General features: G+C 50.2%; 1 protein-coding gene across 1 annotated transcript in view; it reads right to left on the bottom strand.

The window, feature by feature from the left end:
- UBXN4 (UBX domain protein 4) overlaps nucleotides 1-20020 on the bottom strand; it is a 35297-nt gene extending 15277 nt beyond the window's left edge. Inside the window, exons 1-4 of the mRNA XM_063429356.1 lie at nucleotides 19835-20020; nucleotides 12293-12395; nucleotides 11936-11964; nucleotides 8453-8571 (exon numbers count right to left, since the gene is read on the bottom strand). Of these exons, the coding sequence (XP_063285426.1) occupies nucleotides 8453-8571; nucleotides 11936-11964; nucleotides 12293-12395; nucleotides 19835-19916 (333 nt within the window). The 5' untranslated portion in view covers nucleotides 19917-20020. The remainder of the gene's footprint in view (nucleotides 1-8452; nucleotides 8572-11935; nucleotides 11965-12292; nucleotides 12396-19834) is intronic.
- Nucleotides 20021-22881: the final 2861 nt, after the last annotated feature.

The raw sequence follows: 22881 nt of genomic DNA, 5'->3' as shown, positions 1-22881 counted from the left end.
TAACCCTCAGCGCCATTTTGCGCACGTTTTTTCCCCGGTTTTCGGCTGTATGTGCATACGAATCAAGCCCATTTGGCTAATTCGTTGCACACACATACCGCTCACCATTCGGCAGCTAGGGCCATTCGCCTAATTTTCGCAAACGGTCCGTTCGCCTGTTTTACGCTTTTTCCTATACTTACCTATTTTATCCACAAATTTGCTTCTTTTACCTACCGAACGTTCAGTTTCTTCTCTCATTACCGAACTTCGCATTTTTTGCAGCGAATCTCGCAAGATTACCGGCGGCCATTTTCTGACTTCCTGTCTTCTTTCCTACCCTCTGTCAGAGTGTGCCACTGGTCTGGGCCCTGGTGAGATCGTTTTTCTTGTTGCTCCTGTTTTGGGTGACTAACCCATACTATTCCTGATGGCTTATTAGGATTCATTTCCTGTTATCCTTGTCAACCTAATTTTAGTTTTATCATGCCTAAACCCAGACTAACTTCTGGTTCCCCTCCCTCTAGGGAGTCTGATACCCCACTCAGTAGGGGTGAAGCCCCTGTCACCTCAGGCAATTCACCCGCTCTCTCAGACAGAACTACCCACTCTGATGGGGCACAGTTCTTAGCGCTACAGCGCTCGGTGACAGACGCCATTATGGCAGCCATGGGTCCATGTCATCTACCCTCTCCCATACCATCTCTCAGGCCCTCCTGCCACGTCCTTCGGATGAGCACTATTCGGGCTCCACAACGCCTCTGTCGCGTCCTACTTTGGACCCACAGGGAGAAACACCCAAGAAGGCTACCCATAAGTCTAAACACCCCTCTGCCTCCAGAAACACCATGACTGGCGTACCTACGGTCGCCCCAGAAAGCGTGTCACACCCACGCAAAAGAGCCTTTCCGCGCCAGGCAAAACGGGTGCGGCTATGGAAATGTGCCAGGGCACAAGTAGAGAGCGACTCCGACTCAGAAATCGGGTGAAGCGAGGAGGCCAAGATTGAGTCGGACAGCGACTGATGTGGATGCCGCTGATACAGGCTTTGACCTCCTTTCCTCTGCTCAGGCAGAGACGTCCGGAGGCGACCCAGGGACTAGGCACTCCGCGACTGCGGGGTCCACCCTCGTGGATCCGTCGGGTGTTCCACTCTTCGACCCGGATGACTTACACCATCCGAGATCGGCAGAGTGGCTCCCGGCCGACCACGTTGCCATGTATCTAGAGAATTGGGTACGACGCCCACTTAGCAAAGCGGCCCGCAACAATTTGAGGGCGGAGTGTCCAAGGCCTGTAGTGCCTAATAAAGTTTGCAACACTCCTGAGGTAGACCCCAAGATGAGACAATTTCTTACGAAACAAGGCTGGATCTGCCTTAAAATCTTGCCAGGATAAACACCTGGATATATTCGGCCCGTTGGCAAAATTATTTGACTTGGCAGAAGATGCCAGAGTGGAGAACCGCATGGTTGACCCTGAAGACCTACGTGGTTGGGTCCAGAGAGCAATCTGTATTGCTGGGAGCGTTAACACCTCCCTCTCGATTGAATGGCGTAAAGCCATCTTATTTAAGATAGAACCAAACTGGCTAATCTCGCCCTCACAGAAGCCGGTAAGGACGCCCAAGGTCTTTTCTTCGGCGACTCCTTTATCAAAGATTTAGGGTGTTTTGTTGGGGCATTTACTGCCCTGAATAAGGCCCAAGCCTCCATGAGGCGAGTTTACCAGGGGCGGGTCTCCACCAGGGCCAGCAGATTCAGGAGCCGTCTGTCCGGCCGTAATTATTTCCAATCCCGTGGCACGGGAAGAGGCACCTTTCAACAGCGTTCACAGTACCTGGAGACTAACCCCCGTCCCACCTTCTTCCCGTCACGCAGACGCCCGTGGCGATCCAGAGGCTTCCGGGGCCACTCCAGTTCCAGACAACCCTACGGTGAGTTACCTCATACCACATATTTCTTCTCCTGTTTGTGTAGGGGACAGACTCCGACATTTTTTCCCAGCTTGGTCACAAATAACATCAGACCCCTGGGTGCTGGCCACTATTCGGGGTTTCCACAAAGAACTAATAGAACACCTTATACACATTCCCCCCCTCGACCGATCTGCTTTTCACTCCAGGATCGCAGACGGATCGACGAGGAACTCTCCACCCTTCTTACCAAAGGGGCTATAGAACGGTCGCCTCTCAACCACGCAGGGGTCATAAGCAACATTTACCTGGTGGAAAAGAAAGGCGGCCAATTGAGGCCCGTCATAAATCTCCGCCCCCTCAATGCCATAGTCCGGTACCATCATTTCAAGATGGAAGGTATTCACCTGTTACGAGATCTTCTCCTTCACGGAGACTGGCTAGCAAAGCTAGATCTCAAGGACGCATACCTGACGGTAACGATGGCGTTCAGTTCCCGAAACCACCTACGCTTTCACTGGCGACACGAGACTTGGCGATTTACCTGCCTGCCCTTCGGACTCTCCTCGGCACCGTGGTGCTTCACAAAGCTACTACGTCCTGTGATGGCCTAGTTACGCAGTCGAGGAGTTCGTCTAATCGTATACCTAGACAACATCCTCCTCATGGCTCAAGATCGCTCCACTCTCCTTACCCACCTACGACTGGCCATAAGCCTACTTTCCCGCTTGGGCTTTGTTATCAACTGGGAAAAGTCGTGCCTAACCCCTGCCACTCGCATGGAATTCCTAGGATTCCTCATGGATTCGGGGGAAGCGACTGAGCCTGCCGAGGTCCAAGATCCGTTCCATCCACAGAGAGCTACGCAGAGCCCTCAATCGGCCCCAGCTCACCTTGCAACAGCTTGAACGGCTCATGGCCTACTGGCCTCATCGATACAGGCGGTATTCCCGGGCCCGCTCCACTACCGAGCACTGCAACGCCTGAAGATTGCGCACCTGAGAGCCGGTGCATCCTACGCAGACCTGGTGTCACTGGACAGCGAAACGAAGGACGAACTGCGATGGTGGATTATCAACCTGTCTGCATGGAACGGCAAAGCGATCTTCAGCTCCCTACCAGAGTTCACGATCGACTCAGATGCAAGCCTCCACGGCTGGGGGCCCATTGCGAAGGAATTTCAACGGGAGGCCGTTGGTCGGCATCAGAATCCCAGCTGCACATCAACGCGCTGGAATTCCTAGCAGGTTCCTTCGCCATCCGCAGCTTCGTGAGGGATCGAGCCCTGACTTGCATCCGACTCCGCATGGACAACGTCTCAGCGGTGAGGTATGTCAACCACCTGGGAGGTATGCAGTCGGCAGTGTTGGCCACCTTGGCGAAAGAATTGGGAATTTTGCCTAGAATGGAACCTGATGGTCCACGCGGAATACTTACCTGATCTGCACAACGTTCAAGCGGACTGGGGGTCACGTTATCTTTCAGACACCAGCGACTAGAAATTGGACTCAGAGGTGTTCTCCAGTTTATCATCTCCCTGGGGTCCCTTCACTATCGACCTCTTCGCTTCCCGGCTCAACACCCAACTGTCCCGCTTCTTCAGCTGGAGGCCAGACCCGATGGCGGAGGCGGTAGACCATGCTCACTCCTGCAGACCCGCAGACACCGGGCAGAGTTGGTCATGGTGACCCCCTTCTGGGAAACACAGTCATGGTTCCCTCAAATACTCAAGATGACGATGGACTATACCCGACTACTGCAGTCGTTCCACGAATTGCTGCTGGATCCGATGGGACGATGTCACCCGCTCCTGCTGGACGGCTCCCTTCCACTCCTGGCGTGGCGGATCTCCGGGGACCCTGGGAGATCCAAGGAGTTTCGGACACGACTAGACGACTGTTGGTGGAAGCATGGGCTCCCGGAACTAGACGGGCATATGGGTCAGCTTGGCGAGCTTGGGTTGGCTGGTGCCTGGCTAGGGACGCGGATCCCGTTTCAGCCCCTGTAACCGTGGTCCAGCAATTTCTGACTTCCCTCTTTGAGGCGGGGAAGGCTTACAGGACTATAAACCTCTACCGGTCGGCCATCTCTGCGATCCATCAAGGCTTTGACAGATGCCCTGCAGGACAACACCACTTAGTGTGCCGACTCCTCCGGGGATCTCGATTCTCCCGACCACCCAGGCCTCGTTACTCTACGACCTGGGATGTCTCTGTTGTGTTGTCCTTCATCTCATCCTGGCCCGCTAACTCAGCACTCTCCTTGAAACAACTGCCAAGTTGGTTTGCCTGCTCTGCCTTGTATCATGCAAGAGTCTCGGACGTCAGAGCTCTGGACTTCGACGCCAGGTCATACACTCCGGACGGGGTAACGTTCAACATCAGTCAACGGACGAAGACCTGTATCAAATCGGTATCCTACCCGAGTTTCCCTACCTCTCCAGCATTGTGTCCAGTGGCTTGCCTACGCGAATACAAAAATCGCACCAAACTTCACCGTTCAGCTGTCTCCCCACAGCTATTCTTATCCTTTCGTCCTCCTTTACGCCCGGTCTCTAGCACCACATTATCACGCTGGGTGAAATGGTTATTGGCCCAGGCGGGCATTCATACCGCGGTCTTGGCGCCCATTCGGTCCGGGGGGCCTCGGCCTCCTCGATGATGACTGCAGGTGCACGTCTGGAGGACCTTATGAAAACAGCCGATTGGTCGAGGGAGTCTAATTTACGGGAATTTTACTTTCGCCCGGCCCCACATACATTCGATGCAGTAGTAGACCATTTTTAAACTTGCAATATGAGCCTCCGTGTCTTGTTATAAAATTGCATGATTTTGCTATTACATGACGAAAAGTCATGATTTTATTAAAGACACGGAGGCGAGTATTGTCCCACCTATGTTCTATTGCTAATGTTATTTAATTTTCCCCACCCAGTTGTCGAATGTTGCAACAAGTCACATTGAATATTTTGGTACGGTAAGTGGGGCCGTGTCATAATGGTAGGTTTATGTTGCTTATTTGCTAATCACTCTGAAGTGTGGGACTGTATATATATGGGATTTTCCTCAGTTTGAACTTGACACTAGTTGCAAATGTCGACTTTAACCTGTCGGCTCCTGTTCCTTTATTTTTTCACAGCCTGATCTGACAAGATGGCATTCTTATTCAGTTTGAGAGGACTCCCCCCGCTGATCATCTTTGGTCCTACGATTCATCCGGTCGTACTTCCCTGTTGTTGATGAATTATCCTCTTCAGTTCCAAGTTGTCTACTTATTGGACCTTTTTACCGTTCTTGGTTTGGACATTGTTGCTACGTTCGCATCTTTAGAAAGAGGGAAATGGAAGGGAAGTGCTGCCTATTATACTTGGACCTGAGCGGGGAGGGGCCTATGCTAATGTATGTTCATTATTTTTTCATTCTGTTTGTATTCTTTGCTGCTCTAGGTGGACAGTAAAGAAAGCGATATGCAATACTCGCCTCCGTGTCTTTAATAAAATCATGACTTTTCGTCATGTAATAGCAAAATCATGCAATTATCAGTTAAAGTGAATCTTACATTTAAGGCCAAAATAGCCTAACTGGAAGTGTTATCCAAGTCCGCAATGCTTCCAGAGCGGCTATGTTGGCCTTAAATGTAAAATTCCGTTTGAAATAACTTTATATTTCTATCAATTCTCACTTTAGCGAATAACCCCCAAGTATGAGAACCACACTTCGGAGTGGGAAGAAGCTTTTCTAACAATGAGAACTAAATCATTATGGGATATGTGCTTAGTGTACTGATAAACACTAGCCCCTTAAGGACACATGACGGAAATATTCTGACATGAATCCCTTTTATTTCTGAAGTTGTGTCCTTAAGGGGTTAATAACACAAGGTCATGGTTACAAAAGTGTCAACTTAAGAAAAAAAAAATACAAAAGGTTAAATAATGTCTATTCTGTTACAACCCACTTTAAGTATCATTGACAGTGCGGCAACATATACTGCAACGCTTTACAATAATACATTGTTGATATAAAACAAGTATTGACATAGAAAGTAGTGATGAAACAGGCATGGGGTGAGGAGAGCTCTGTTCAAATGACTTCACACTATAAATGAAAGAAGAACACACAAAGATAAAAACAGTGTCAGAGAGGAGGAGAGCATGATGGTTATGTATCCGGTGTTTAGCTAATCGTGTGACAGTAATGAGTGACGGTTATGTAGAGTTGACGAAGAGTTGAGTGGACTGTGAAAGCATAGGTTATATGTGGGGGATGGGAGTTGTTTCCCAGGAAGATGGTAAGCTTAGGAAGATAGGAATTAGCAGAGGTGGATCCAAGAGGACATGAGAAGGTCATTAATAGAGCAAATGAAATGAAAAGCAGCATGCATATATGTGGATTAGAGAGGAAACGTACGGCCAATGCACAATGCAAAGTGAGCTTCAATAATCAAGATGTGAAATGATGAGCACACGATAAAGTGCCTTGGTAGCATCTTGCATTAGATAGGGGTGAATATGTGCAATTTTTAAAAATGAAATTTACATTAAAAAGATACAGATTGGAGAGGCGGAGCCTGACCACGGAGGTGAACGGACGCACAAGCCTGTAGCTCCCTGCTCACAATAGCAAAAACGACGTCCGGCGTGAATTTTGCAGAAACCCGACAACAAAAGCCCACCAGGTCAGCCTGAATAACATGGGGCGCAAGACCAAACGATTACCAGCAGACAAACCCGCACCGGGACTTACTATTGGGGACATGTGGAGGCAGGTGCATAGCGCCAGCGGGCCCAAGATGGCCGCACTTTCCGGCGGTTGCTCGGACTTCTTAGATGAGTTGTCCGGCGACGCTGAAGAAGACTATCCACTCGTGCCCGCACCGGCCCCCTCACAAAAGCCGAAATTTAACAAATCAGGGTCGGATGCCTCACCTGTGACCACATCGGTCCTAAAAGAATTGCTGGCAAACCTGCAAAGGAACATCTCGGCGGAAATCACAGCAGTACGCAGTGACCTGCAGGGACTGGCGGGCCGCATTGGAGCCCTAGAGGGAACATCCCAAACGAACACCCAACACATTACCCAGCTTCATCAAGCCGTACAAGCCCTGCAGCAGCAGAATCTGCTACATGGACGCCTTTTTGCGGCCCTAGAGGACTCACAGCGAAGAAACAATCTTAAACTCAGAGGGGTCTCAGAAAACATCCCCGAAAAGGAACTGCCATATTTTTTGCGACGCATGCTGGCGGTTCTACTGCCACAGAGGCAGGGGAAAGCTATTACCCTGGAAAGAATCTTTCGAATCCCTAAATCCAACAAAGCACCCACCACAGCCCCCAGGGACTTGATAATTACCTTTCAAAACGAGAAAGACAAAGCAGCGGTCCTTACGGCGATACAAGACAAATCACCCCTTCACATTGAAAATATGGCGATCTTATTCTACACCGACTTGTCGAGCAGCACACTAGCCTGGCGACGAGCGCTACGACCACTCACCTCCTTACTCCAACAACATGGGACTCGCTACCGCTGGCACCAATCCCGCATGCTAAAGGTCCAACGAGAAAATTAAACCTACCTCATCCAGGACCTCCAGAGCGCAACGACATTATTTCGGGACATGGGCCTGTCCATGGACTTACTGATACAACAGGGGCCACGCACTGCAACCCCTCCACCCCATGCCTGGGATCCGGCAAGAACCTCCACCTTTATCCCCCAGGGACGAACACCTGACTCCTACGCGGCTGTCACTACTTGAAAGGAGACTCAAGTTACCCACAGGACTATTTAATAGTTTAATAGTTATTACTTATGGTTTTACTAACCTCTGTTCTTTCATTGTTGTGGAGACTACATTACACTGTTGCAGAGACATCACTCCATTTCACGTTCCTAAGACGCCCTACATAACCAGATATGACACACGTAGCTTACATCTCACCACCCCCCCCCCCCCCACCACCACCACCACCACCACCACCAGGCTCACAGGCATACACATGAGTACCTCCACACAGTATCTCGCCTGACACGACCCCATGCTTACCCACTATCAAACTTGCTATAACTGCCGAGCCGGCTCATACCCTCATCTGACCATGGCTATAACCCGGCCTGCCTAACCATAGGGCTATACATATCCACACAGGACTAATTATGAGCAGCCTTCAGTGGTATTATTCTCCAAATATATTGTTTCTGAGTTTCATAGCATGTTCCTGGTTTTAAGCAATAAGCCTCTACTACGCACATGCTTTACCAATGCAGTTGTCCAACTTGTTGTAAGCCTCATACTCACATGCCCACTCACGTCGTTATAGCTTACACCTACCACATCTTAAGTTTTGCTATACATCCTAGACATGTTTGACTACCATGTAACCTAGCTGCTAAAAAACAAAAAAAATGTGTGCAGTGACCTATTATGCCTTATACCATGTATGTATTTTGCCAATCTTTTTTATACCATGTATGTATTTTTGACAATGGAAATAATTTGCACACATTTGAGAAGAGTCTGCACAGAGATTATACCAATGATGTAAAGAAACTGTACCTGCTTCACTTTGGTTATCTTTGCCACCAATTCTTCAGCCGGTATACTGCCAGCAATTACCTCCAGTGGGATTCCATTCTCCCCAATAAAGAAACTGGATGGGATGCACACAACGGGATCTGAGTGAAATAATGTAAAGGAACCAACAGGGAACATGTGCCCAATAGCAAATAATATAAACATTCTGCAGTGTAAGACACCAAAAGAATAGTAAATTGAGGATATAAAAACTGATCTTTGAATTACTGACAATTCTCACTTCAATGACCAACGTGTTCTGGCTATTTTGTTATAATCACCGACAGAGTCTTGTTATGATCAAGAAAAACCCCAACCCAAAATGGTTTTGCAAGAATGTATTCAGTTGCTCTTTAAACATTTATAAACATTTTGCTGAAACCACCTCTTCAGGCAGAGAATTTCACATCCTTATTGTTCTTACTGTAAAAAAAAAAATAAAAAAAACCTTTCCTTAGCTGTAGACTAAATCTCCTTTCTTCCATTCTATATGTGTCACCTTATGTCCAATGTGTATTCCTCTTCATGGATAGATTTCCAGATAATGGTTTGTATTGGCCCAGAATATATTTGTATATATTATATACCCTCTGTGGCGCTTTTTTTTTTCTAAACTAAACAGATTTAAATGTGTTAATCTTTCTTCATAGTAAACATCTTCTATTCCTTTAATTAATTTTGTAGCAAGCCTCTACAAATTGCTTTATGGCAGAACTTGTTCAATCCAACTGGGTGATGATCGCACAACTCGGGCATTTTAAGGTTTATTAAAAATAAATAACTAAATGGGCTGTACCTGCATAGGCATGCGCACGGGGTGTGCCGGGTGTGCCTGGGCACACCCTAATCCCCGCGGCACGCCTATGGATTGAGTCCTGCAGGAACGGAGTTCCTGCACTTTTTTTGTGCAGGAACGCCGTTCCTGCAGGCACTCAGCGCCCCCCTATGTCCCCCCTGTCATGGATGGGAGGGGGGGGGGGGGGCAAGAGGTTATGGACCCCCCCCCCGGTCGGCTCTCTCAATATCAGCCACGGCGAGGAAGCTGTGAGCTCTCTGCTTCCTCTCGCCGCGCGCTGCTTGCTGATGCTGGGAGCCGGAATATGACGTCATATTCCGGCTCCCAGCTACAGCAGACAGCCCGCGCGGCGAGAGGGAGCAGAGAGCTCACAGCTCCCTCGCCGCGGCTGATATTGAGAGAGCCGACCGACCCACTGGACCCCAGGGACAAGTCCACACCAGCACTCCAGGTAGGGAGGCTGGGTGGACATTTTTTTAATTAAAAAAATAATAATTTGTGTGTGTGTGAATGTGACTGTGTGTGTGTGTCTGTGACTGTGTTGTGTGTGTCTGTTTGTGTGTGTGTGTGTGTCTTTGACTGTGTATGTATGTATGTGAATGTGTGTGTGAATGTGTGTGTGTGTGTCTGAATGTGTGTATGTGAATATGTGTGTGTCTGTGAATGTATGAGTGTGTCTGTGAATGTGTGTGTCTATGAATGTATGAGTGTGTGTGTGTCTGTGAGTGTGTGTGTGTGTGTTTGAGTATGCGTGTCAGTGTGTGTGTGTGTATATATATATATATATATATATATATATATATATATATATATATATACACACACACACACACACACACACACACATACATACACACACTGTAGTGTATATTATTTTGTTTGGGGGGTGGGAATCTTGGTTCCCACACTTTATTCTCCCCGTCGGCTCACGCAGAACCGGCGCTGAGTGTCGGCTCTGCTCTAAGCCTCCATGGGCTGGCGGGGAGATCAAAGATCTACCTCACCGGCCCACAGCAGCATGAAGGGAGGCAGGAGAGGACCCGGGGAGCTCAAGACAGCAGCTTCGCCAGGTTCCTCTGGCGAGATCTGAGCGTTGCCGCAGCAACGCTCAGATCTCACGAGAGTTAACTCTAGCCCCGCAGGCTAGAGTTCACTCTCCACTGGACCACCAGGGATGGCACATGGCAGCAAGGATCCCCCCTCCCTACATAAGGTAAGAAGGGAGGGGGGATATTTACTAATCTGCCCCCACCTCCACAATCTGTCCAAACATACAGCACCCACACACAAAAAGCACCTACAGACATACAGCACTCTCACACAAACCGCACACACACAGCACCCAAACACATACAGTACACATACAGCACCCTCACACACACAGTACACTAACCGCACCCTCACAAACACACACAGCACCTTTACAAACACACAACACCCTCACACACAGCACACTAACAACACCCTCGCAAACACACACAAACACCACCCTCAGAAATACATGACACCCACACACATCACACAAACAGCACCCTCACACACACAGCACCATCACACACACATCACACAAACAGCACCCTCACACACACAGCACCCTCACACAGCACACTAACAGGACCCTAACACACACACACAAACACCCTCACACACAAACAGAACCCTCACACACACACACACAAACACCCTCACCCACATAGCACACTACCAGCACCCTCACACATACACACACACAGCAGCACCCTTACACACACCACCCTCACACAGCACACTAACAGCACACACACAGCAGTGTATGTATGCGTGTGTATATATATATATATATACATGCGGCGTGTGTTTGTGCTTTAGGGTGCACACCCTAATGCAATAGGCTGCGCACGCCTATGTGTACCTGGTAGTACTATTCTAAATAAAACTGCATTGTGTTTCTAGAGCAGTGTTAGACAGGATTAGCACTCTAAAAACAAACAAATCACAAAAGTATGATACGGTAACAGAAAACATTGACGGGTTATCGAAAAAAAATTTAAAATTAAAAAAATAAACAGCACTATTCTTTCACTTGTTTATATAGTGACTAACTGATATTTAGATGTTGGCTCCCAATTTGCTTTATACTTAATATCTATTATTTGGAACTCGGCCATTAGTTGAAGCAGATTATGGGTCTACACAGATAAAAGCAGTAGAGATTAAGAAGCACTTTTGTGCTGAACATTTGCAGGTCTTACAGAGTATCCTGTTGTATCGGATTTCCAGCACACAGATTAAACCCTGGAATGGGCAGCAAGTGGTTTAAGCAGAATTGAAACACAATAACTGTGCCTAGTAATGGTGTAAATATCTCGTGTTTAAAATCACAGCTTTTATCTACCGACATCTACACACAGAAATTCCCAATATTCTACAGCTCTATACAGTAACCAAACTACATAGAATGGAAACTATAGGAACCAATGTGTGAATGGCATAAAACACTACAAAACAGAGAATTATAACGATCTCAGATATTAATACTTCAATTAAACACAGGTAACCTGGGGGAGAGCATAATACAAATAATTACATTCCGTTGTCAGTTTTTTGTTTGTTTGCCGATAATCTTTTCCAGATCTATTCTACTATGATAAATAAGCACTTTCCATTAAAACCCATAACAAAAAGGATACAGATTTGGGAAAATTGCAGGCATGTTTCGCTGAAAAGGAAAAACAATAGTTACTATGATTAACTGTTAAAGAGACCGGGGGGGGGGGGGGGGGAAGGGGGGTTATTACTAAATAATCAAATGGTACGTTCCTTCTAGACACTCAATAGCTAAAGTTTAGTTAACAGACTTAAAAGAACATTCCAACGTTAAAGATAAATAGTATTGATATATAATATCAATATTTCAAACACTGGGGCGTTCCTTTTTTAAATAGATCATGGCCTCCCGACAGTTGAAGTACATTAGGGGAATTGGAGTATTTATTTTCCCCCATTTGTCTTAGTCAATCAGCATGACAATTATTAAATGGACAAACCTCTTGCTATCAATTTTTATTGCAACTATTCCATCAGTTGCCACCTGTTCCACTTCATCCTTCTCCCAGCTTTCCAACATTTGTGTAGATTGCTCATCATCACCTGAAATGCATACAAAAAACAAAACAAAAACAAAAAAAAAATTGTACCTTTAAATTGCATGTTCAAATGTATTCATTGTATCTCGTTTATAAACTCAGCAACAAAAACAACTCCAAGGGGACAACAAAAAGACCTATCCAAAATTATACACGACTGATAATCCATAATTTCACTTCCAAATCCTCTTCGACACCACAAGACAACCGGGCGCCTGCACCTGGGGCGGCCCCTAGGTGGGTCACGCTCACCCCCCCCCCCCCCAGTACATGCCAACCACATACAACCCAATCACGGACTGGAGGCAACATGAACCACACAACGTACTATATGCTCTATAAGTCGACCGGTGCATCTATAATGCAACACAACATAAGAACCGCATATGAAAACCCAGGCCTCACATCCGGGGGCCCCCATTTAAGTTTTGACATTACGACCTCATTTTGGGCAGGAACACCCACGTAGGGAACCACATGCTCGCACTAGCTTTCACAAGAAGGTGATCCCCGTTTGCTTACTAGCTATACACAGGCTATAACTTTTTTCAGCTTACCTCAACAGACGGACTAACCCCCGCGCATACTTCACTAACCTATACCATTACCCTCTTCAATCTTTACGTCAGCGCACACGTGCAAAATTAAACGGCTAAATGGAGGTAATACACTAACGTACTAAGCCTCTGCGTAGGCTAACTCTGAATACATATGCTTATTTGCTTAACGACTTCCTCTAATAACACTGTAATAATTACAAATAGTATAGGTCTTAACTTTAATATACCTGCTACAACTACTACTTGAGCCTTGTGAAAGCAAATGTGCACTGTCTACCGCCTGCATTAAAATAATTTGTATGACTTCTGATACGATTTTAGTACAACGCACCATTTAAAGCCTCGCAGGCCGCGTAACTGCGCAGTATCACTATTTGTCATAAGCATTCTAACGCGTTAGACATGTATAATCCTGCAAAGTATGTACAACATTATATTGTATTGTTGGGCATTCACTCTGATTCATATGCCTCTGCATAGGCAACCACATGCTATAATTCCGCACTGTACTCATCTTCAAAGTAAAAATAAAACATATTTTAAAAAATCCTCTTCGAATGTGTCATAAGTGACTAGCATCCCATCATCCTTGAAACAAAAAATAGGTTTAAAGTCAAGCAGCAACAAGTGCTGAAGAAATTCTCACACTGGGACTTTGACATGACAAATTTCACAAATATGTCGTAAATCATGGGGCAAGAAGATCTTTCCTGTTAAACACTTTGGGATTATTCACCAATCCTCATCATTTTAATGAACAGACACCTCAACTGCGAAATTTGGGCAGCAGTGATTGATTTGGAAATATGTAAATGTCAAACCTGCTATAGTCCGCTGAGTCTAAAATTTAAAATTCGGTTTTCACTAGAGATCAATGTTTGCATTTATAGGTTTACAAACATTACCTGTTCTCCAGGGGAGAGAGAATCAACTTACACGCTACCATTATTGTGTGAAAACAAATTCCTGCAAGTTTAACGTGTTCTGAAATAGTATAAATTGCGTCCAAAAATATAGATAATTATTTTTATTTTTTTTAAATACAATTTTAAAAAGTGGTCCATCCACTGACCTATGAATCAAATCTTGACATACCATGATCTACCAACGACACAGGGTGCATGCTGTGTCAAGCTGATAACTAACAGGCAAAATCAGGAGAACCTTCCCACATTTGGTTCTCCTGCTTTCACAGAAAATAGTCGTCAAATGCGGTAGTTGATGTGATACTACCTCTGGAGCGCGCAAGCCTCATGGTTTTCCAGAGGATAGGAACCGAGTGACATCACGCTATACAGATGTCCATGCGCTTACATAAAGCCAGTACACCCAAACAGAGCCAACAGTTTGGAGAGGGGCAGGAAGTTGGAGGGAACTGGGGGATATATTACATTAGAGATAACACCCATTAACTGATCAGGGCAGAGACAACAGTACTGGAGATTAGTAAACATTTAATAAATCTTCCTTATGCAATAAATAGCACTTTTACTAAAAATATACACATTTGGATTAAGCAGATGATATTACATACTGAATGTGCTTGGTCATGCAAAAATTACATTATGTCACTTCAATTGCTGATATTTGTCTGGAAATCAAGAAATAAAATGAAAAAAATAAATAAAAACAAACACCCCCACAACATATTCACCACTGTGACCTCCTAACACTTCCATTCTAAAAACAACATAAGCCATATCACAATCGAGGCCTTTTTTTATTTTTATTGCATGACAAGTTAGCAGACTGTGTAGCTTGTACACTAAAAATACTCTATGAAGGCTGGCTGACAACATCTGTTATATGTCAACAAATTACATCAATGCTTCTGTCTGCGCAAGGACAAAGAGCCGGAGCCTGTTAACCCTAATTTGCTGGAAGAAACTAAAAAAATAAATTAAAAAAAATCATTTTAAAAGTACTAAAAAATGTATCCTCCCTCCTTCTATGATTGTTAGATCTGTTTAATCATTAATTATTCGGATTGTGGATCTTTAACTATTCAGTCTCTAGTATAACAAATGCTAAACTCCTGCGTCACTAAAACAATATGTTTAGCCGTATGTATCAACACTCACAGGTCTTATACCTAGCCTACTTTAAGGTTTGTTCAAGGAGAGAAATACAAGAGGTCAAAATAAATAGTCAGCATGTACCCCTCTACACTGCCACAATTAACCCTCTGCACACTGCACATTATTAACCCTAAACCTCCTTCCCCCCTGTGTGTGTCTCTGGCACCCCATGCCCCACTGTGTGTGTCCCTGGCATACCGTGCCCCCCTGTGTATTTCTCACACCCCTGGCACACCGTGCCCCCCATGTGTCTCTCTGGCACCCCGTGTCACTTTGGCACCCCGGACCCCCCTGTGTGTGTGTCTCGCACCCCGTGCCCCCCTGTGTGTGTGTCTCTGACACACCCCGTGCCCCCCTGTGTGTGTGTCTCTGACACACCCCGTGCCCCCCTGTGTGTGTGTCTCTGACACACCCCGTGCCCCCCTGTGTGTGTGTCTCTGACACACCCCGTGCCCCCCTGTGTGTGTGTCTCTGACACACCCCGTGCCCCCCTGTGTGTGTGTCTCTGACACACCCCGTGCCCCCCTGTGTGTGTGTCTCTGACACACCCCGTGCCCCCCTGTGTGTGTGTCTCTGACACACCCCGTGCCCCCCTGTGTGTGTGTCTCTGACACACCCCGTGCCCCCCTGTGTGTGTCTCTGACACACCCCGTGCCCCCCTGTGTGTGTGTCTCTGACACACCCCGTGCCCCCCTGTGTGTGTGTCTCTGACACACCCCGTGCCCCCCTGTGTGTGTGTCTCTGACACACCCCGTGCCCCCCTGTGTGTGTGTCTCTGACACACCCCGTGCCCCCCTGTGTGTGTGTCTCTGACACACCCCGTGCCCCCCTGTGTGTGTGTCTCTGACACACCCCGTGCCCCCCTGTGTGTGTGTCTCTGACACACCCCGTGCCCCCCTGTGTGTGTGTCTCTGACACACCCCGTGCCCCCCTGTGTGTGTGTCTCTGACACACCCCGTGCCCCCCTGTGTGTGTGTCTCTGACACACCCCGTGCCCCCCTGTGTGTGTGTCTCTGACACACCCCGTGCCCCCCTGTGTGTGTGTCTCTGACACACCCCGTGCCCCCCTGTGTGTGTGTCTCTGACACACCCCGTGCCCCCCTGTGTGTGTCTCTGACACCGCGTGCCCCGCTCTGTGTTTCTCTGGCACCCCGTGCCCCCCTGTAATTCCCTGCAGCCCGCTGTGTCTCTCACACCCTGTGCCCCCGATAATCCCCAGTAATTCCCTGTGCCCCCCTATGTGTCTCTGGCACCCCGTGCCCCCCCAGTGTGTGTCTCTGGCACCCCGTGCCCCCCCAGTGTGTGTCTCTGGCACCCCGTGCCCCCCCCGTGTGTGTCTCTGGCACCCCGTGCCCCCCCCCGTGTGTGTCTCTGGCACCCCGTGCCCCCCCCCGTGTGTGTCTCTGGCACCCCGTGCCCCCCCCGTGTGTGTCTCTGGCACCCCGTGCCCCCCCCGTGTGTGTCTCTGGCACCCCGTGCCCCCCCCGTGTGTGTCTCTGGCACCCCGTGCCCCCCCCGTGTGTGTCTCTGGCACCCCGTGCCCCCCCCGTGTGTGTCTCTGGCACCCCGTGCCCCCCCGTGTGTGTCTCTGGCACCCCGTGCCCCCCCCCCGTGTGTGTCTCTGGCACCCCGTGCCCCCCCGTGTGTGTCTCTGACACCCCGTGCCCCCCCGTGTGTGTCTCTGACACCCCGTGCCCCCCCCGTGTGTGTCTCTGACACCCCGTGCCCCCCGTGTGTGTCTCTGACACCCCGTGCCCCCCGTGTGTGTCTCTGACACCCCGTGCCCCCCCGTGTGTGTCTCTGACACCCCGTGCCCCCCCCGTGTGTGTCTCTGACACCCCGTGCCCCCCCGTGTGTGTCTCTGACACCCCGTGCCCCCCCCGTGTGTGTCTCTGACACCCCGTGCCCCCCCCGTGTGTGTCTCTGACACCCCGTGCCCCCCCGTGTGTGTCTCTGACACCCCGTGCCCCCCCGTGTGTGTCTCTGACACCCCGTGCCCCCTGTGTGTGTCTCTGACACCGCGTGCCCCGCTCTGTGTGTCTCTGACACCGCGTGCCCCGCTCTGTGTTTCTCTGACACCGCGTGCCCCGCTCTGTGTTTCTCTGACACCGCGTGCCCCGCTCTGTGTTTCTCTGGCACCCCGTGCCCCGCTCTGTGTTTCTCTGGCACCCCGTGCCCCCCTGTAATCCCCAGTAATTCCCTGTGCCCCCTGTGTGTCTCTCACACCCTGTGCCCCCTGTGTGTCTCTCACACCCTGTGCCCCCTGTGTGTCTCTCACACCCTGTGCCCCCTGTGTGTCTCTCACACCCTGTGCCCCCTGTGTGTCTCTCACACCCTGTGCCCCCTGTGTGTCTCTCACACCCTGTGCCCCCTGTGTGTCTCTCACACCCTGTGCCCCCTGTGTGTCTCTCACACCCTGTGCCCCCTGTGTGTCTCTCACACCCTGTGCCCCCTGTGTGTCTCTCACACCCTGTGCCCCCTGTGTGTCTCTCACACCCTGTGCCCCCTGTGTGTCTCTCTGGCAGTGCCCCCCTGTGTGTCTCTCTGGCAGTGCCCCCCCTGTGTGTCTCTCTGGCAGTGCCCCCCCTGTGTGTCTCTCTGGCAGTGCCCCCCCTGTGTGTCTCTCTGGCAGTGCCCCCCCCTGTGTGTCTCTCTGGCAGTGCCCCCCCCTGTGTGTCTCTCTGGCAGTGCCCCCCCCTGTGTGTCTCTCTGGCAGTGCCCCCCCCCGTGTGTCTCTCTGGCAGTGCCCCCCCCTGTGTGTCTCTCTGGCAGTGCCCCCCCCCGTGTGTCTCTCTGGCAGTGCCCCCCTGTGTGTCTCTCTGGCAGTGCCCCCCTGTGTGTCTCTCTGGCAGTGCCCCCCTGTGTGTCTCTCTGGCAGTGCCCCCCTGTGTGTCTCTCTGGCAGTGCCCCCCTGTGTGTCTCTCTGGCAGTGCCCCCCTGTGTGTCTCTCTGGCAGTGCCCCCCTGTGTGTCTCTCTGGCAGTGCCCCCCCTGTGTGTCTCTCTGGCAGTGCCCCCCCTGTGTGTCTCTCTGGCAGTGCCCCCCCTGTGTGTCTCTCTGGCAGTGCCCCCCCTGTGTGTCTCTCTGGCAGTGCCCCCCCTGTGTGTCTCTCTGGCAGTGCCCCCCTTGTGTGTCTCTCTGGCAGTGCCCCCCTGTGTGTCTCTCTGGCAGTGCCCCCCTGTGTGTCTCTCTGGCAGTGCCCCCCCTGTGTGTCTCTCTGGCAGTGCCCCCCCTGTGTGTCTCTCTGGCAGTGCCCCCCCTGTGTGTCTCTCTGGCAGTGCCCACCCCTGTGTGTCTCTCTGGCAGTGCCCACCCCTGTGTGTCTCTCTGGCAGTGCCCACCCCTGTGTGTCTCTCTGGCAGTGCCCACCCCTGTGTGTCTCTCTGGCAGTGCCCACCCCTGTGTGTCTCTCTGGCAGTGCCCACCCCTGTGTGTCTCTCTGGCAGTGCCCACCCCTGTGTGTCTCTCTGGCAGTGCCCACCCCTGTGTGTCTCTCTGGCAGTGCCCACCCCTGTGTGTCTCTCTGGCAGTGCCCACCCCTGTGTGTCTCTCTGGCAGTGCCCACCCCTGTGTGTCTCTCTGGCAGTGCCCACCCCTGTGTGTCTCTCTGGCAGTGCCCACCCCTGTGTGTCTCTCTGGCAGTGCCCACCCCTGTGTGTCTCTCTGGCAGTGCCCACCCCTGTGTGTCTCTCTGGCAGTGCCCACCCCTGTGTGTCTCTCTGGCAGTGCCCCCCCTGTGTGTCTCTCTGGCAGTGCCCCCCCTGTGTGTCTCTCTGGCAGTGCCCCCCCTGTGTGTCTCTCTGGCAGTGCCCCCCCTGTGTGTCTCTCTGGCAGTGCCCCCCCTGTGTGTCTCTCTGGCAGTGCCCCCCCTGTGTGTCTCTCTGGCAGTGCCCCCCCTGTGTGTCTCTCTGGCAGTGCCCCCCCTGTGTGTCTCTCTGGCAGTGCCCCCCCTGTGTGTCTCTCTGGCAGTGCCCCCTCTGTGTGTCTCTCTGGCAGACTCTCTGGCAGTGCCCCCCCCCCCCCCCGTGTGTCTCTCTGGCAGTGCCCCCCCCCTGTGTGTCTCTCTGGCAGTGCCCCCCCCCTGTGTGTCTCTCTGGCAGTGCCCCCCCTGTGTGTCTCTCTGGCAGTGCCCCCCCTGTGTGTCTCTCTGGCAGTGCCCCCCCCTGTGTGTCTCTCTGGCAGTGCCCCCCCCCTGTGTGTCTCTCTGGCAGTGCCCCCCCTGTGTGTCTCTCTGGCAGTGCCCCCCCCTGTGTGTCTCTCTGGCAGTGCCCCCCCCTGTGTGTCTCTCTGGCAGTGCCCCCCCCTGTGTGTCTCTCTGGCAGTGCCCCCCCTGTGTGTCTCTCTGGCAGTGCCCCCCCTGTGTGTCTCTCTGGCAGTGCCCCCCCTGTGTGTCTCTCTGGGAGTGCCCCCCCTGTGTGTCTCTCTGGCAGTGCCCCCCCTGTGTGTCTCTCTGGCAGTGCCCCCCCCTGTGTGTCTCTCTGGCAGTGCCCCCCCTGTGTGTCTCTCTGGCAGTGCCCCCCCCTGTGTGTCTCTCTGGCAGTGCCCCCTCTGTGTGTCTCTCTGGCAGTGCCCCCCCCTGTGTGTCTCTCTGGCAGTGCCCCCCCCTGTGTGTCTCTCTGGCAGTGCCCCCCCCGTGTGTCTCTCTGGCAGTGCCCCCCCCCCGTGTGTCTCTCTGGCAGTGCCCCCCCCTGTGTGTCTCTCTGGCAGTGCCTCCCCCCTGTATCTCTCACACCCCGTGACCCCCCCCTGTAATCCCCGGTGCCCGTGTGATGCCATAGCAGCCCCGCTTCTCCCGGCTGCTCTCACCGGCCACGAACACCACGAACACGGCGCCCCGCTGCTTGGCCGCGCTGATGGCCTCCGGAATGGATCCCTGAAACCACAGCATCCCCGCGGCCTCCGCTCGCAGCCCGGCCCCTGTCACTGAACTCCGGACAGCCTGCGATGACAGGGCGCTAGCAGGCCCGCGACGTACTGCGTCACCACGTACAAACGCTGCCATCACCCTGCCCGCAGTAAGGCGGGTCTAACGGAACACCGCGCCCACTGGTAACCATGGCAACAGAATAAAGGAGCCTGGGGAAAGGGGAGCTGGCAAAATGTGCCCACAGTAAGGGGGGGGGGCAGGGGGGCTAATGGTAAACTGTGCCCATAGTAAGATGGGGGGGGGGGGCTAATGGTAAACTGTGCCCACAGTAAGATGGGGGGGGGCTAATGGTAAACTGTGCCCACAGTAAGAGGGGGGGGGGGGGTAATGGTAAACTGTGCCCACAGTAAGAGGGGGGGGTAATGGTAAACTGTGCCCACAGTAAGATGGGGGGGGCTAATGGTAAACTGTGCCCACAGTAAGATGGGGGGGGGGCTAATGGTAAACTGTGCCCACAGTAAGATGGGGGAGGGCTAATGTAAAACGGTGCTCACAGTAAGGGGGGCTAATGGCAAACTGTGCCCACAGTAAGGAGGGGGGGCTAATGGCAAACTGTGCCCATAGTAAGGGGGGGGGGGGCTAATGGCAAACTGAGCCCACAGTAAGGGGGGCTAATGGCAAACTGAGCCCACAGTAAGGGGGGGGAGCTAATGGCAAGCTGTGCCCACAGTAAAGGGGGGCTAATGGCAAACTGAGCCCACAGTAAGGGGGGCTAATGGCAAAGTGTGCCCACAGTAAAGGGGGGCTAATGGCAAACTGTGCCCACAGTATGGGGGGGGCTAATGGCAAAGTGTGCCCACAGTAAAGGGGGGGCTAATGGCAAACTGCCCACAGTAAAGGGGGGCTAATGGCAAACTGTGCCCACAGTAAGGGGGGGGCTAATGGCAAACTGTGCCTGATACCGGAGAAACTGACGGAAGCCAAGCACAGAGAAGTGGACACAGGTTTCTTCAGGAAGGAAGAGATTCTTTATTCGATTCACCGACCGGGGCTCAGAGGGACTAATGTCACCAAAATACAACAAGATCTGAGCCCAGAACTGACTGTGTAAATGCATAATATAGACATATAGCTCCTCCTATAGTTAACTCTGACCACATATACTCTTTACACAATCAGCTGAACAAAGCCTAACTTCCCTTACCTATTAGACCACATGGCTCACCCAGAACAATGGAGGAGGGGAAGTGTTTTCAGTTTCTGCATTCCTGCACTTGCTCAATACAGTGTTGATTGTATCTTAGCTACGTGTAACTGACTAACTGATACACCAACATTTACACATATGCCACATGGCAATCTTGTCCTAGTAAATTTATTTTTACTGAGATTCCACCACATTCCCCCCTTTGATGCTTCTGATATTTCACAATTCCAGATGCATCACTTAACCATAGTTTGCTTACACCTCAGGTTGCCATGAATCAGAACAGACCTCGTAAGCATCTTAGCATCATTACAAATTCCTTCAGCACTCCTCATTCTGAATATATTCTCTCTGGGCTAAGGGTTCATACTTGCAAACAGCCATTACATGCGCAGCTGGTTTCCTTTCTGTCGTGCTCTCTATGACACTCTGTATGGACCTAATTACCAATGGAACCAAACATGGTAGAAAGAGACACACTATAATCAACATGACTCCTCCTACCAATGTCTTGATCCCTCCAAGCTGCTCGTACCTACTTCCAAACCAACTACTAGAATTGTACCCGTTCCAGGCTTAAATCGGTACATGCGTCAGTTTAGCCATGTGGCTTGTGAGATCAGCCACTGCCTGCCCTTCATCATCTATGTGCAGACAACAGTTGCTGAGATTGAACTTTCCACGTACACCTCCTTCTATTTGCACTGGAAGTGAATGGAGGACTATCAACAGCCCAACTGGTTTACCTGGTAAGAAGGCTATGTGCTTTACAGAGGAATCCATAATTGCCTAATGGTAGAATGAGGCTTGAATCCCTGTATTATAATACAATAACACTTCATGGGCATACAGTTTGGCTGTTAACCAGTTCCCTCACATATTACATCCCTCCTATTGGCAATGAAGCGCGCTAAGGTAGCCAGTGCCACTCATTATCTTCCCAGCTACCTACATTCAAGGATGCTGGCTTCTTTTTATGATTCACATCATAAACTTTAACTCTCAAGGGCTCTCCTGTTTCAATTGGCAACAAGAAGAAGGATGGTTTGAGTATACCTAATACACATGCCCCTTCCCAGTGCTGTGGTAACTCTGAATAGGCTTTCTTACCACAGATCCAGTACAAATTTGCTGGTGCTTTCCAACTAGATGTAGCAGATAGGTCAAACCACACATCCTTTAAATTGGTATAAATTGCAAACGGATTAGATGGTTCTGAGACATTTTAAGCTGACCACCAAGGTGGATCGTTTCTACTATCATTATAAGCTTTTTGCCCTAGACAAGTTAGTTCTCCTACAGATGTGTTAAACATTATTCCTTTTTTTGCTATGCAAACATAACCTATAATGGAGGTCTTTAATCGACACTCAGATTTACCTCTAACACTTATTTGATAATCGGCTTGAGAAGATATTAACTGTTCAACTGTCTCAGAACCGGAATACATTACCTCCTTTGCTTCCCATGGCCATTGGTCTCCCATGTAAGTACCTCCACACACATAGCAGTTGGTTACATTAAGACTACCATCAATGTTTTCGGCTAGATCTATAAATACGTTTTTTGCATTATGGGGGATCTTATTTTCCACACTCATCTCTTCATAAAAAGAATGGAAAACCTGAAGAGTTTGGGATGCTACGGTATCGGTCTCTATCCCTATAAATAATATTGTCCCAGGATCTAAACCCGTCCCATATATTTGGAACCCAAATAAGTTACCGAACCTATCTAAAAATTGTTCAGGATTATTTATGAGTATATGGACTGGGTTAC

Source organism: Pelobates fuscus, chromosome 8, assembly GCF_036172605.1.
Source record: "Pelobates fuscus isolate aPelFus1 chromosome 8, aPelFus1.pri, whole genome shotgun sequence".
In the NCBI taxonomy this organism is placed as follows: domain Eukaryota; kingdom Metazoa; phylum Chordata; class Amphibia; order Anura; family Pelobatidae; genus Pelobates; species Pelobates fuscus.
Note: the sequence above shows the minus strand (reverse complement) of the source record. Positions and strands in the feature narration are given on the sequence as shown.